The 14,671-nt window shown below is 32.1% G+C and overlaps 1 protein-coding gene across 9 annotated transcripts in view; it reads left to right on the forward strand.

Annotated features, from left to right (window-relative positions):
- The window catches only part of LOC106790809 (disco-interacting protein 2 homolog A), a 32,832-nt gene extending 20,005 nt beyond the window's left edge, over positions 1–12,827 (forward strand). For 4 of the 9 annotated variants that reach the window (XM_014755975.1, XM_014755967.1, XM_014755968.1 and 1 more), the window contains 13 exons: positions 3,315–3,455; positions 5,458–5,652; positions 6,194–6,686; positions 6,974–7,310; positions 7,386–8,199; positions 8,342–8,772; positions 8,887–9,118; positions 10,333–10,463; positions 10,548–10,934; positions 11,035–11,370; positions 11,455–11,751; positions 11,838–12,394; positions 12,509–12,827. In XM_014755975.1, coding sequence (XP_014611461.1) covers positions 3,315–3,455; positions 5,458–5,652; positions 6,194–6,686; positions 6,974–7,310; positions 7,386–8,199; positions 8,342–8,772; positions 8,887–9,118; positions 10,333–10,463; positions 10,548–10,934; positions 11,035–11,370; positions 11,455–11,751; positions 11,838–12,394; positions 12,509–12,761 — 4,604 coding nt within the window. In that variant the 3' untranslated portion in view covers positions 12,762–12,827. The remainder of the gene's footprint in view (positions 1–3,314; positions 3,456–5,457; positions 5,653–6,193; positions 6,687–6,973; positions 7,311–7,385; positions 8,200–8,341; positions 8,773–8,886; positions 9,119–10,332; positions 10,464–10,547; positions 10,935–11,034; positions 11,371–11,454; positions 11,752–11,837; positions 12,395–12,508) is intronic. The other 5 variants (XM_014755972.1, XM_014755974.1, XM_014755971.1 and 2 more) reach the window with 4 other exon arrangements.
- Positions 12,828–14,671: the final 1,844 nt, after the last annotated feature.

Consider the following 14,671-nt stretch of genomic DNA (forward strand, 5'->3'; position numbering starts at 1 on the left):
ATTTCTTTTTTATGTATACTTTTAATTCGACTATTTATTTCTATCCTTGTAATTTATATCCTTCATTTTCTCAACTCGTTATCCCCGTTCTATTTTTTTTTTTTTTTTTTTTTTATACCAATTTTCAAGGCGAAATATCGACGGCACGCATGCAACATTATTATTCGATAAGTCGAATTATATGTCTCGAATAAAATACCGAGACCTTGTTTCGAGAATTAATTACGATTAAAATTATATATCTTTCTCTCTCTCTCTCTCTCTCTCTCTCTACCTATCTTTTATCGTGACGATCATTTTTTTGTTCTTTTTTTTTTTTTTTGTTCACGTATTCGATTCCAATAATAAAATCTCTGTGATTCACAATCCTCGTGTAAAAAGGGAACAAGGAAAGAAGATAAAATAAAAGAAAAAGTAGAACGTGACAGATAAGACGTCGAGTTATCGTTAACTTCTCGCAAAAAAAAAAGAAAAATTAAAAAACGTCCAAAAGTATGCGAGACTATTCCCCTAACTTCCTGCCCCCTTCCCACCCCCCTTTCCATGGGATTTCTCGAAAAGAGAGAAGACAGGCGTGTAAAATGATTCGCATAATTCGAACGTATTCTTTTCTTTTATTATTTCTATCATTCTTCCTTTCTTTTTTTTTTTTTCTTTTTTTAATGGAAGTGGGTGGATGGGAGGAAAATTATCCGAAAATGCAACGTGAGAAAAAAAAAAGAAAGAAAGTAAACAGAGACAAACTGTGTGAATGGTTGTCAGGATTGCGCGTATGCGCACAAAATCAAGGGTTGTGGGGGTAGGGGGAGTAGGGTAGGGTGGTTAGAAGTAGGGGGGTTGGTTGGTGGGGATACTCAAGGTATAATTGCAGTGCCGTTGTCCTCGCCTTAATTAAGCATAGATCCCTCCGAGCAGCAGATTCGTGCTTTCGTCATAGTACTTTTTACTCGACGAACCATTTTTTTTTTTCTTTTTTTTTAGTTTTTATTTGTTTGCACGATCTTGTGTCTCTTTCTATTATTCTTTTTTTTTTTCTTTCCCCCTATATCTATCTATCTATCTTTCTCATTCTCACATACTGTGTTCGTTCGAACATTATTTTATTATTATCTACGTTTAAATATTGTCGTGTTATAATACGATTAGATCATTTCTCGTATGTGTCATTCGTTTTATTGTTTATATATATATATATATTTGGCATCATTTTAACAATTACTAATTACGAGGATTACGTAGTGACATATGTATGTATGTCTTCTTCTTCTTCTTTTATATATAACGTTATTCATTGTTATTTTTTATCTTATGTAAACGGTGTAACATGTAGGATATGTAAATATATTTAATATGGTAATTGGATTGGGCCCAAAGAAAGAAGGTAGTAGTAGTCTTTATATATATATATATAGGAATTTGGAAGTAATTTATATTTAAAATAGGTAACGTTGGGGTATATTTTTCTTTTTTTTTTACTTTTTATTTGAATTCATTTTATCGTTTCTCAAATAAACACACATACACACACAACATTTGATATTTTATTTATATATTTAATTTTGTTGAATATTTAATTATGTATGCTTATATATATTTTTGTTTGAATTAATTTTCTAAGTAAATAAGAGAGAAAAAAAAAACATTATTTAAATGAATATATTAAAAAAAAACATTGAAATACCATCAAATATATATTTGAATAAGAAAAATTAATCAACGTTACTTATTGACCAATCTAATCAAGATAATTATCATTTAAACCGTAATTAGAATATACTATATAATTCTCTACGTAATAATCATTCGTACATAAATCATTTCCTATATTTTTTTTTCTTTTTTTTTTTTTTTTTTTTTAAATCACATCATTGCTTGCTTGCTTGTAAATTATATTGTAAATGTACTGGTTCGACTGGGTGATGATGCCTTTGCACCTTAGATACCTTTGTAATTTGACTTAGTCAGGCGGTAGCCGAGACCGGTTGTTCCACCTTCGGGTGACTCAAGATCGTACAACAGGCCACATCCCCATGACATTCCTTGGCTACGTAACCAACGTATGTGTACAACGTGAAATCTGCGATCAATGTTGCCCCCTTCCAACAACAAAAAAATAACTATTATTATACTATTTTATTCTATTCCCCCTTAAAAACCCTCAAACCCCCACCTTTTTCACCTCGTATTATAAAAACGTACTTTTTCGCGTATAGAAAAATATTTACAATTATTAAAAGATCTTTAACTTTAATTTTATATTTTTTACACTTATCTATCCGTTTGTCTATTTAATTGTGTATGTATTTTTTTTTTTTTTTTTTCAAATTTTTTTTTGTTTGTATTGTATATGATAGATTGAAAAACAAATTTTCTATTTCTATATTGTAATTCGTCCATTACACTCTACTACCACCACCTCCTCCTCNTCCCCCTTAAAAACCCTCAAACCCCCACCTTTTTCACCTCGTATTATAAAAACGTACTTTTTCGCGTATAGAAAAATATTTACAATTATTAAAAGTAAATCCTCATGCTCGTTTTTATAGGCATACTAAAAAATGAATATCGTCGAGTATTGATTCCTAAATTTTTTTTTTTTTTTTTTTTTTCAAATATTATTTTGTTTGTATTGTATATGATAGATTGAAAAACAAATTTTCTATTTCTATATTGTAATTCGTCCATTACACTCTACTACCACCACCTCCTCCTCTTCTATTTTTCGAGCTTTCTCTACGCCACTGTAGTAGTCATCGTCGTCGTCGTCGTCGTCGTCGTCGTGCACACGGAAAATCGATAAAAGTGAAATCGTTATCGCAGCTTCCGAAGGTGGGAACGACCGGTCGTGGATGGCGCAATTTAAATGTTTATTCTGTGTACCTTGAAAAAAATGAATTTCAATTTGATTATTCATTCTTCTTCTTCCCTCTTTCTTTTTTTTTTTCTTATTTCTTCGATAAATAAATAATCATTTGCAATAATAATAATAATTATTATTATACGAGAAAAATTTGCAAACGTTAATTTTTGTTTTTGATTTCATTTTCAATGGGTACACGAATAATACACGGTGAATGGATTTTTAAATTGATACGTTTGTTTATATTTTTTTATATATATATATATATATTAATATAAAAGAAAAAAATAAATAAATAAATTTAGTATTAAACTGTGCAGATAGAGAAAAGAAAAAGAAAAATAAAAAAAGCCATATTACTAGGTCGATTGGACAAACAAAAAAATAAGAAATCCTTATAGAAATTCCTCTCTCTTTTGTCTATGTGCCGTTGTTGTTGTTGTGTTGCATGCAGGAGGTCGGCTAGTACCTGGTGGGATCGCCAGTCCTCCGGGATCTGGCGGCTCAACCGGAGGAAACACCGGGAATTCAAACTCGGCTGCTGCTAGACGCGGTAATCGCAGACTTACGCGCAATGAGAGCCGCTATCATTCCGGTGAGTAAATTAAATCCAATCCGTGTGCTCTGATTATTTTTTTCCAATAAGTCAGACAACGACAACACCTTTTTCTTTTTTTCTTATTTTTTTTATTTTTTTAATACACATAACAATTATATTTAATTTCTAAAAGTGAACTAACAAAATCTTTCTAAAGTTTGGCCTTTAATCTGTAATTTTTTTTTTTTTATAAATAAACGAGACACCTATGTAAAATGAAGAAGAAAACAAAAGAATAATTGTAATAAACATTTTTCTAATATTTTTCTAATCTAATAAACTTTTGAAATATTAAAATGAGACATTTGTATAGATAGTTAATATAATCTTGAAAAGAATAATTCAAATGTTTTGTTTCCTTTTTTTTTTTTTTAATTTATAAATCAAAACTTTAATTTCCAAGTTTCTTTACCAATCTACAAACGTCGATAAGATAAATTCGAATGATGCACAATGTGTGAAAAACATTAGTTAGAAATAAATCGTAAAAGATAATAATATTTATTATTTCACGATTGCTAGGGGGTTCATCGAACTACGATCACTTATCGAAAACTATTATTATCTATTTTATTATTTCTTCTACTTCTCACACAGTATATCTATCGATTACTTACATCATTGATATGTACATGAGATCATAGATATAAAATTAGATACACGTGTATTTTTTCTTTTTATCTTTCCAATCACACAAATATTCGATAAAACAAACTTATATTAATCGAACAATAATTATCGTTGAATTAAAACCAAAGATAATAATAAACAATTCAAATTGAATAGTATAGAATAATTTCATTTAAAATATTCTACGCGTTTGGTATTCAAAAAAAAAAAAAGAAAAAAAGATTTACAAATTAATCATCAACGTGGTGTGGTATAAATGAAAATAATCAAAGAATGGTAAAAGAGAGAGAGAGAGAGAAAAAAAAAAAGAAAAAGAAAAAGGAGGTCTCTGGTATGTTTTCACGAGGTGATGGTATATATCGTATATAAGTAATCCTGCACCTGGTGCACCGTTAGCAAACGAAATGGACGGACGTAGGCTCGTAGAAGATAACTCTGGTATCCGTCCATGGAAAAATAAAACGTCCGGCATGGAAATACGCGTGCACGTGTACTCGCGTATACTACTCGATGAATCCGTATTATACACACAACTAAAACCTACCGTATGAATTTTTATTATGAATTTTCTTATTTGTGTGCGTGCCTGTATGCGCACGTAAAACGCATAAGTGCACTTCGTAACGAACGAACTACGTACACCGATGTTGCATGATGTAATAACGATATAATACTCGGCATGTTTTACCCGGAAATACGACTATTTTCTACTCGTATGTTAATTATTATTATTATTTTTTATTTTTTTTATTTTCATATATATATATATATGTGTGTATATATTATTGAATTTCGATAATATTTATAATATATACGTGTATTTCTTTATTACTTCTTTTATTTTATTTTAATTATTTTACTTTTGTGTTCTCTCTTTTTTTCTTTTTTAATTTATATATTTTATAAGACGATATATATATATATAATATCGTATATATTGGTTAAATTAATATTAGAATTTATTAGCTTGATATTTAATCGCGATAATATTATCTCAATAATATAGAATGGGTGAACGTTGTGAAAATGAGTTTGATATTTGTTTCATTATTATTATTGTATGCTTTTATGTTAATTTGAATTTTTTTAAAATATTCATCCTCTATATTTAATATATTTAAATTTAAAAAATATATATATATAATGCTTTGGCAAAAATGTTTCAAATAGTCTGCTTAAATGTTAGTTTAGTCAATTTTTTAAAATAATAATTAAAAAAAGTCTCAAACATTGTTTTACAGCGTGTGTGTGTATGTGTGTATGTCTGTATTACTTATCTTATCAACTAGTTATAATAATGAATACTTGACTATAATAGTGAGATAAAAATTGAACTACCTTTTATGTTAATCGTATTTGAAATGTTCAGAGGTACGTCAGGAGGCGGTGCAACAAGCTTTGGCAGCTATGCAAGGTCGACCAAAACCATCCTTACCAATGCCATCAAAGAGAACTTCCGTCATGGCTAGGAGTCCTGAACGGGAACGTCGTGACAGTGGGGAATCAAGTAGTGATGAGGATAGTGTCGTAACAGAAGAAAGTCCTGGTGCTGGTGGTCCAACTGGTATAATAATTATATTCCTTTATTTGTTTCTTTTTTTTTGTCCCCCAAAATTATTTCCAAATTTAGAGATTTAATTAATAAATCCTTTGTAATAGGATTTAATCATAAACCATTTGTACATTTTTCATTATTATCATTTGATTTTTATTCAGTAATCATGTAAATTATATTTTATGATATATATATAGTCTTTAGTATCATAATTAGTTTAGCACATTGTTTTGAATGTTAACATCAATTTTATAAATATTTCTATGTGGTATCTGTCAACAAGTTTTGACGAATATAAAAGAAGATATATATATATATTTATTTTATAGTATAAGATTATAGATAAATTTCAAAATTATAAATCTAAATATTGGTAATGAAATGAAATTGACTAGTCCCATAAATTCTATTGTCATTTAAATTGATATCAATATCTATCAGATTTTAATTATCATCAAATGAAAACTAAAACTAAAAAGAAAAAGAAAATAATGTAGTAGTTATTAAGAACTTAAAGATTATGAAAAGAAAAAAAAATGTTAAAAATTAGGTACTGGGTTATCAGACACTAGCAGTACCGGATCAGCACGTGATACACCACCACCACCAAGACCACCAGCTAGGAGGCCACCTGGTGCTGACATTACTGACATCGCCGAATATACGCCTCATGCTTACTGTAATATACAACCACCGGACGTAACGCATACGGGCAGTACGCCAACAGCTCAGCAGTCGACGAGACGACCCGGTGCCGATCGTGTCAATCGTTACCACGTAGTAGAAGATCAAAATAATACAGGAACTACGGGACGTTGGAAAGTGTCAGCTAAAATTCAACAATTATTGAATACGTTAAAACGGCCAAAGAGACGACCATTGCCAGAATTTTACGAGGACGACGATATAGAATTGGAAATAGCTGCTAATCCTAAAGATCCTAATGCACCTAAACCGGAAGGTGGTTCGATGACGTCTGCGATCGGTGAACAATTATCGGTGCCATCGGGGTTACCTAGATCACTTGAAGCTGCTATACAAAGGTAACAATAATATATTAAAAAACGTTTGATATATATGTATATAAGTAATATCTGTCCTACATACAATTTCAATATAATTTCCTTATTATAATGATTATCAAAGTAGGAAGATGAATCATATCCGTCCGTTCAATGGAATATGTTTTATAAAGAATTGAGATTATTTTAAATAGTATATGTATTATATATGTATATATGTGTTTAAATGTATCATCCACAGTGTTATTATTTATTTAATTAAATAATTGATATATAATTTTATAATGAAATATAATTTTGTGTTCAAGGTATGGCTCGGCAAGTTACAAAGCACCGGTTGCAACCGTATTAGATCCTAATGGGAAACTTTGCATCACATTGACATATGGAAAACTTTTAAGTCGTTCCCATAAAATAGCATATACATTATTAAACAAGGCACTAAGTCGCGGTGGGGATTGTTGTCTCAAGCCTGGAGATAGAATCGCATTGGTATATCCTAACAATGATCCGATCAGTTTTATGTGTGCATTTTATGGTTGTCTTCAAGCTGGTATCGTGCCTGTACCCATAGAAGTACCATTGACACGTCGAGATGCAGGTTCCCAACAGATAGGTTTTCTTCTCGGTAGTTGCGAAATTCAGGTATAAATAAAATGAATGAAAGTATAATTAAATATAATATAATATTAATCATTTGATTTGATATTATTGTATCAGGTTGCCCTAACCAGCGAGGCTTGTCTCAAAGGTTTACCAAAGACAGCAGCTGGTGAAGTAGTAGCATTCAAGGGTTGGCCAAAATTGCATTGGTTCGTAACAGAACATTTAGGTAAAACTCCGAAAGATTGGTTACCACCTCCCCGTTTAACCGATGATACACCAGCATACATCGAATATACAACAGTGAAGGATGGATCGGTGATGGGTGTTACGGTTACGAGATCAGCTATGCTTGCTCATTGTCGTGCACTAACACAAGCGTGCGGTTATACCGAAGGAGAAAATGCCGTTTGCGTGTTAGATTTTAAACGGGAAGTTGGTCTATGGCATAGCACTCTGACTAGCGTATTAAATGGGATGCACGTTATATTTATACCGTATGCCTTGATGAAGGTAAATCCAGCTAGTTGGATGCAAATGATAACGAAATATCGAGCCAGCGTGGCAGTAGTTAAATCACGAGATCTCCATTGGGGTTTATTAGCAACCAAAGATCACAAGGATATATCATTATCCTCATTGAGGTTGCTGCTAGTCGCTGACGGTGCCAATCCTTGGTCCCTATCTTCTTGTGATCAATTTCTTTCTGTGTTTCAATCGAAGGGTCTTAGACCGGATGCCGTATGTCCTTGTGCATCATCTAGCGAAGCTCTTACGGTATCTGTCAGAAGACCTGGTCGTGCAGGAGTTAATGCTACCGGACGTGGCGTCCTTTCTATGTCAGGATTAAGTTATGGCGTTGTTAGGGTAGATCAAGAAAATTCATTGACTTCTCTTACGTTACAAGATTGTGGTCAAGTTATGCCAGGAAGTAAGTTATCTTTAATATATATTTTTAATCATATTATTAATATTATATATTTAATACTCCCTTTATCTTTATCTTTCTCTCTCTCTCATTCTCTTTCTCTTTCTCTTTCTCTCTCTTTCCTTCTTTTTTTTTTATTATACAGGTATCGTAGTGGTAGTTAAGATGGAAGGAAAGCCATATATTTGTAAAACCGACGAAGTTGGTGAAATATGCGTGCATAGTGCTGCTACTGGTAGTCAATATTGGGGACTTCAAGGATTAACAAATAATACTTTCAAAGTATCACCGTTACAAGCGGATAGTACACCATTAGGCGACGTGGAATATACACGATCGGGTTTGTTAGGATTTCTCGGTCCTGGTGGTTTGGTATTTGTTTGCGGATCTCGCGATGGTCTTATGACGGTGACAGGAAGGAAACATAATGCGGACGATATAATAGCTACCGTATTAGCGGTAGAACCAATGAAATTTATTTATCGTGGTAGAATTGCTGTATTCAGTGTTAGAGTTTTGCGAGACGAAAGGATATGCGTCGTTGCCGAACAACGGCCTGATTGTAGCGAGGAAGAGGTAAAAATAATATTTTGTATTAATCATTTGTGTAATTTCATTTGATGTTTGATTTGATTTGATTTGATTTGAATTGACACTCTTGGTCTTGACTTGATTTGTATTTCTATTCAGAGTTTCCAATGGATGTCACGTGTTTTGCAAGCAGTTGATTCAATCCACGCGGTTGGAATTTATTGTCTTGCATTAGTACCACCTAATTATCTACCAAAAACACCACTTGGCGGTATTCACCTGTCTGAAACAAAAAGACGTTTTCTAGAAGGTGCACTACATCCAGCTAACGTCCTGCTCTGCCCACATACTTGTGTTACCAACTTACCAAAACCGCGTGAAGTGCATTCGGGTAAGTGGTTTATCGGATAACACAATAAACGCTGTATACTTTAACAAATGCAGGCGTTCAAACGCACGAGCGGCTATACCTAAAGAGTGTAGAGGATATACTAATGAAAAAACATAGGTATTACATAGGCAAGTTTCAATGTCTAATAATCTTTTTCTTTTTCTTTTTTTTTTTTTTCTTTTCTTGTTTCTTTCCTTTTTCTTTATTACAATGACGCATGCAGTGATTCAAAAAAACACGCGAATAAGTGTACGAACACATTTGTTATAAACGTAAACGCGATGGTGTTTAAAGTATTACATTCTATTGTTTTTTTGAATCATTCGCGTAACGTGTTATACGAGTGAATAATGAGAGAGAATGAGCGATAGAATTATTTTCTTATTTTTATTATACTATCCGTATTTATATATATATATATATATATATATTTAAGCGATCACACAGATCAAGTCCTTTTTTCTTTTTTATTTTAATTGGCACCACAAGGCTGCTGCGCTGCGCTTTCATGAATAATTTCAAACGTTTTTTTATCTGGCACAGATTTTCTGCTAACATAACATTCATTTGCTGTATATATTATGTACTTTTTTCTTTTTTTCTTTTTTTTTTTTTTACTTATTCCTGATTATCTGTGCTTTGCATGTATTATTATAGTTTGTTGCCCTTCTTTCTTTTGGCTGAGTTCCGAATATCCTGTAGCATTGTCCAGAACCTATAGTACAAACACGTATAGCGATGCGAAAAAATTCAAACCATAAAAAAAATAAATATATATATAAACGTTAAACATTTTATGATTTGTAACAAATAGCTTGCTTCTTCGATGAATGAAACGACACGACATATTTTATTATACTTATTACTATTACTACTTCTACTACTACTACTACTACTACTACATTATACAGTAGTAACATTACACATGTGTTTTTAATATTATACCACACGTAATATTAATTTTCACATCGCTATTTTTAACTTACTATATTGGTTGATAAGCAAACAGTTTTAACTACGTTTCCTGCTGCCTCAATGGAATGCTCTCCAACCACAGAAAAATAGAACGTGTTACTCTAGGTGCTCAACAGCAACGAATCTTTGATCCTAGCTTTGATTTTCCGGCCTCAGTCAGGGGAGAGTGTGTGAGCTACTCATTTACCGGGTTGAGTGTTTGTGTTGGTTTACTAACGGAATGGTGCGGGGGCGTGTAGCGGGGGATTCTGTTGCAGACGTTGGTCCGGCGAGCGTAATGGTTGGCAACATCGTTCAAGGAAATAGATTGGCATCTGCTCAAGGACGTGACATGGGTGTTTTAGACGAGGACAGTGATAATGCTAAAAAGGTTTCCATATTAATTTATCTATTATCATCTAATTGTAAGATTATTATTAAAATCATCTTTGTTAATCTAATCATGATTTTATAGTATCAATTCATCTCGGAGATTTTACGTTGGCGTGCAGTTAGTACATCCGATCACGTAATCTTTACATCCCTAAATGCAAAAGGAGCAGTGGCTACTTCATTATCCTGTTTACAACTTCACAAGAAAGCCGAACGCATTGGGAATCTTTTATTGGATCGTGGAAGAATAAACACAGGGGATCACGTAGCATTGATATTTCCACCTGGGACAGATTTGATATGCGCCTTTTATGGTTGTCTTTACGTCGGTGCTGTACCTGTTACGATCAGGCCCCCCCATCCTCAAAATTTGCAAACAACATTGCCAACCGTTCGCATGATCGTTGATGTCAGTAAATCCGTACTCGTATTGACCAATCAAAATATCATGAAATTATTAAAGACTAAGGTAATGATAATAAAACATGATTAAGTTATTCGTACACGACAATTTAAATTATGGGAATTCAATTGGTTTTTTTTATGTTTCTTTTCCTTTTTCTAATTAGGAAGCTAATAATGTTATCGAAGTTAAAACTTGGCCAACGATTCTTGATATGGATGACATGCCAAAGAAAAAGCTTCCCGTTATGTATCGAGCACCTACTGCGGAAATGTTGGCATACTTGGATTTTAGTGTATCCACTACGGGCATGTTGGCCGGAATTAAAATGTCACACGCGGCAGTAACGTCCTTATGCCGTGCTATGAAACTCGCATGCGAATTATATCCTTCAAGACATATCGCTCTCTGTTTAGATCCTTATTCCGGTCTTGGGTTTGCTCTATGGTGTTTAAGTAGTATATACAGTGGACATCATTCCATTTTAATACCACCATCCGAGGTATAACATCCCACATGTCTTTATATTTAACACATTTATTTATATATATATATATATTAAATGTAAAAATGATATTTTTATAAGGTTGAAGCAAATCCAGCTCTATGGTTATCAGCTGTTAGTCAATCCAGAGTAAGGGATACTTTTTGCTCTTACGGTGTTATGGAATTATGCACTAAAGGCTTAGGTTCCTCGGTTCATGCTCTAAAAGCTCGTGGCGTTAGTTTAGCATGTGTTAGGACTTGCGTAGTAGTTGCAGAAGAACGACCACGAATAGCATTGACTACGAGCTTCAGTAAATTGTTCTCTGCTCTTGGATTAAGTCCTCGTGCTGTCTCAACGTCGTTTGGATGTAGAGTTAATACTGCCATATGTCTTCAGGTAAATATTAAATTACAATTATCTCATATCAAAGGAGAACCCCATTAATTAATATTTGTATTAAAAATTAAAAATCCAAAAAAAAGGGTGCATCTAGTCCGGAACCATCAACGGTATACGTGGATCTACGAGCATTACGTAACGACCGTGTATCCCTAGTCGAAAGGGGTAGCCCACATTCACTCTGTTTAATGGAATCCGGAAAATTATTACCCGGTGTCAAAGTTATAATAGCAAATCCCGAAACAAAAGGTCAATGCGGCGACTCGCATTTAGGAGAAATCTGGGTACAATCGGCGCACAATGCAAGCGGTTATTTTACAATTTATGGGGACGAGACTGATTATGCCGATCACTTCAATGCACGACTCGTAACTGGAAACACAAATGAAGTTTACGCTAGGACCGGTTATCTTGGTTTCCTAAGAAGGACTGAAAGCGTTCAACAGTCTGTTATTAGTGACGTTCCCGGTGATACTTCTGCTGCATCGGAAGCCGATCTTGTTCCCGGTGATGCCGAATTACATGACGCTGTTTTTGTCGTTGGTGCTTTGGACGAAGCTATTTTACTTAGGGGCATGAGATATCATCCGATTGATATTGAAAACAGTGTCATGAGGTGTCATAAGAAAATTGCCGAATGGTCAGTATATAAATTTTTCATTTTTATTTTATTTTATTATATTTTGTCGAGATAACACGCGTAATTAAATATAAATTAATGAATAAATAAAACGATTGATATTTGTTTTCACAGCGCCGTGTTTACGTGGACTAATCTGTTAGTAGTAGTGGTCGAGCTGGATGGAAGTGAAAGTGAAGCTCTCGATTTAGTGGCACTTGTTACTAGCGCTGTTTTGGAAGAACATCATTTGGTAGTAGGTGTAGTAGTAGTAGTTGATCCAGGTGTAGTTCCAATCAATTCGAGAGGTGAGAAACAACGGATGCATTTGCGCGATGGATTCCTTGCCGATCTACTTGACCCGATTTATGTAGCCTATAACATGTGAACGCTAATCATCATCAGCAGGATAATAGAATTATTATTTTACGTTGAAGAAGACATAGTTGATAAAAAAGAAAAAGAAAAAAAACGAAATGCTTGTCCGCATAGTTTAATACATCTATATATTGCCATTGTTAATATTTTTTTAAACTTATAAGACACGTGACCACCAATGATAGTAACGACGCGATTATGATCACACCCCTTACTCCCCTACCCCCCTCCCAGTGTGTATTGCGTGTGTGCGTGTGTGATCATCGTACGCTCAATTTTAGATTTTTTATTTTTAACGGGACAAGCGTTATATATAAATATAAATAATATGAACAAAAGTTAAATGCGCTGGACGGAAGAGATATTCCGAAATTTTTTCAACTCTAGACTGCCACACACACAAACGAAACAAAAACCTATGATAATATTCCCGTTAGTTTGATGATTGGTTCTTCTTTATAATAATCGGGTATCTCTATTCTCACAAAATATCGTTCAATCATTTAATATTATAAACGAATATGATTAAATATTGTTTTTTTTTTTTTTTTACTTTCCATATACGATTTTTCGAAGGGATAGTGAGCGCTTGTACCTTGGTACAACTAATATCTGCGATAATATAGTAACTTCGCTATATAATATATATATTTATAGACTGAATTCAAGCGAACGTTTAGAAAATAAGTTTCAACGAGAGAACTTAACTTTCTCTAAATTATTTTCAATATTATTATTATTATTATTATTATTATTATTATTATTATTATTATTATATATTAATATTATAATTATTATAATTCTTCTTCTTATTATTTTTAATTTATATATTTTTCATTCATTGAAAACACAACAAAAGTAACAAAAGATATTATTCTTCTTTCAATCGCATATACATACATGCATACAAACAAAATTATGAATTTTTGCATTCTTCTATAAATAGCTCGCTATCATTCTATTATTAATAAACAATTAGGTATCACGATATGATATATTGAAGAAGAAAATAAAAAAGATAAGGCAAGAAAAATTATATTCTCAAATATAATAATCATTCTTTAGAAGATATAAATACGAAATGAAAAGAAGAATAAGAAGAAAAATGAAAATGATGATGATGATAACTGACGTTGATGGGAATTGTATTAAGCTGAATTGCGCACAATATTAACAATTTTTTATGTGGTATATATATATATATATAAAGTCAATCTTTATAAAATTAACTAACTATTATATTAGAAAAAAATCTACAGACACACACACACACACATACAGCGCGCAATGAACTTTATTGTGAGGTATCATTTTCCATTGAAATGGTTTTTAGACTTTGTAATAGTTTAACACGATGATATAAATCATCATTCTTATAAAACTATTAATCGGATTTGTATTTGTGTGATAATATGAATAAGTATCACACATCATATAATTTTTAAAATCAATTTTATTTTTCTTTCCTTTTTCGTAGAAGTTGATTTTTTTCTTTTTCTATTGACGGGTCTTTAAACTCTTATAAGATAATAAGTAATAATAGTTTATTGCGTGCTGTTTAAAATTAAACAACAGATAAAGAAAAGAAAATTACCTAATAACGAAACAAACGCGTGATTTTTAAAATACCAACGAGATGACAATACATTTGACAGGTATTTTTTTTAAAATAATGTTTATTTTATATCGATATCTAATTAGGTTGAACATTTCAAATTCGTTGCTGTCAAAATGTATTATTTAATGTTATGCATAAATTAATAGAATTCGAGAAATGTTCTCAAATATTCATTTCGATAACGAAAACGAATTAGTGTACAAAAATACTCGAAAAAAAATCGAATATTGTTTCGTTTATTAATTTATTTATGTTTATTTCTTTTTGTTTTCTAAAAAATATATATATATGTATATTTATAT

The sequence above is a fragment of the Polistes canadensis genome, unplaced genomic scaffold, assembly GCF_001313835.1.
Source record: "Polistes canadensis isolate GaletaPanama2010 unplaced genomic scaffold, ASM131383v1 scaffold_262, whole genome shotgun sequence".
Taxonomy (NCBI): domain Eukaryota; kingdom Metazoa; phylum Arthropoda; class Insecta; order Hymenoptera; family Vespidae; genus Polistes; species Polistes canadensis.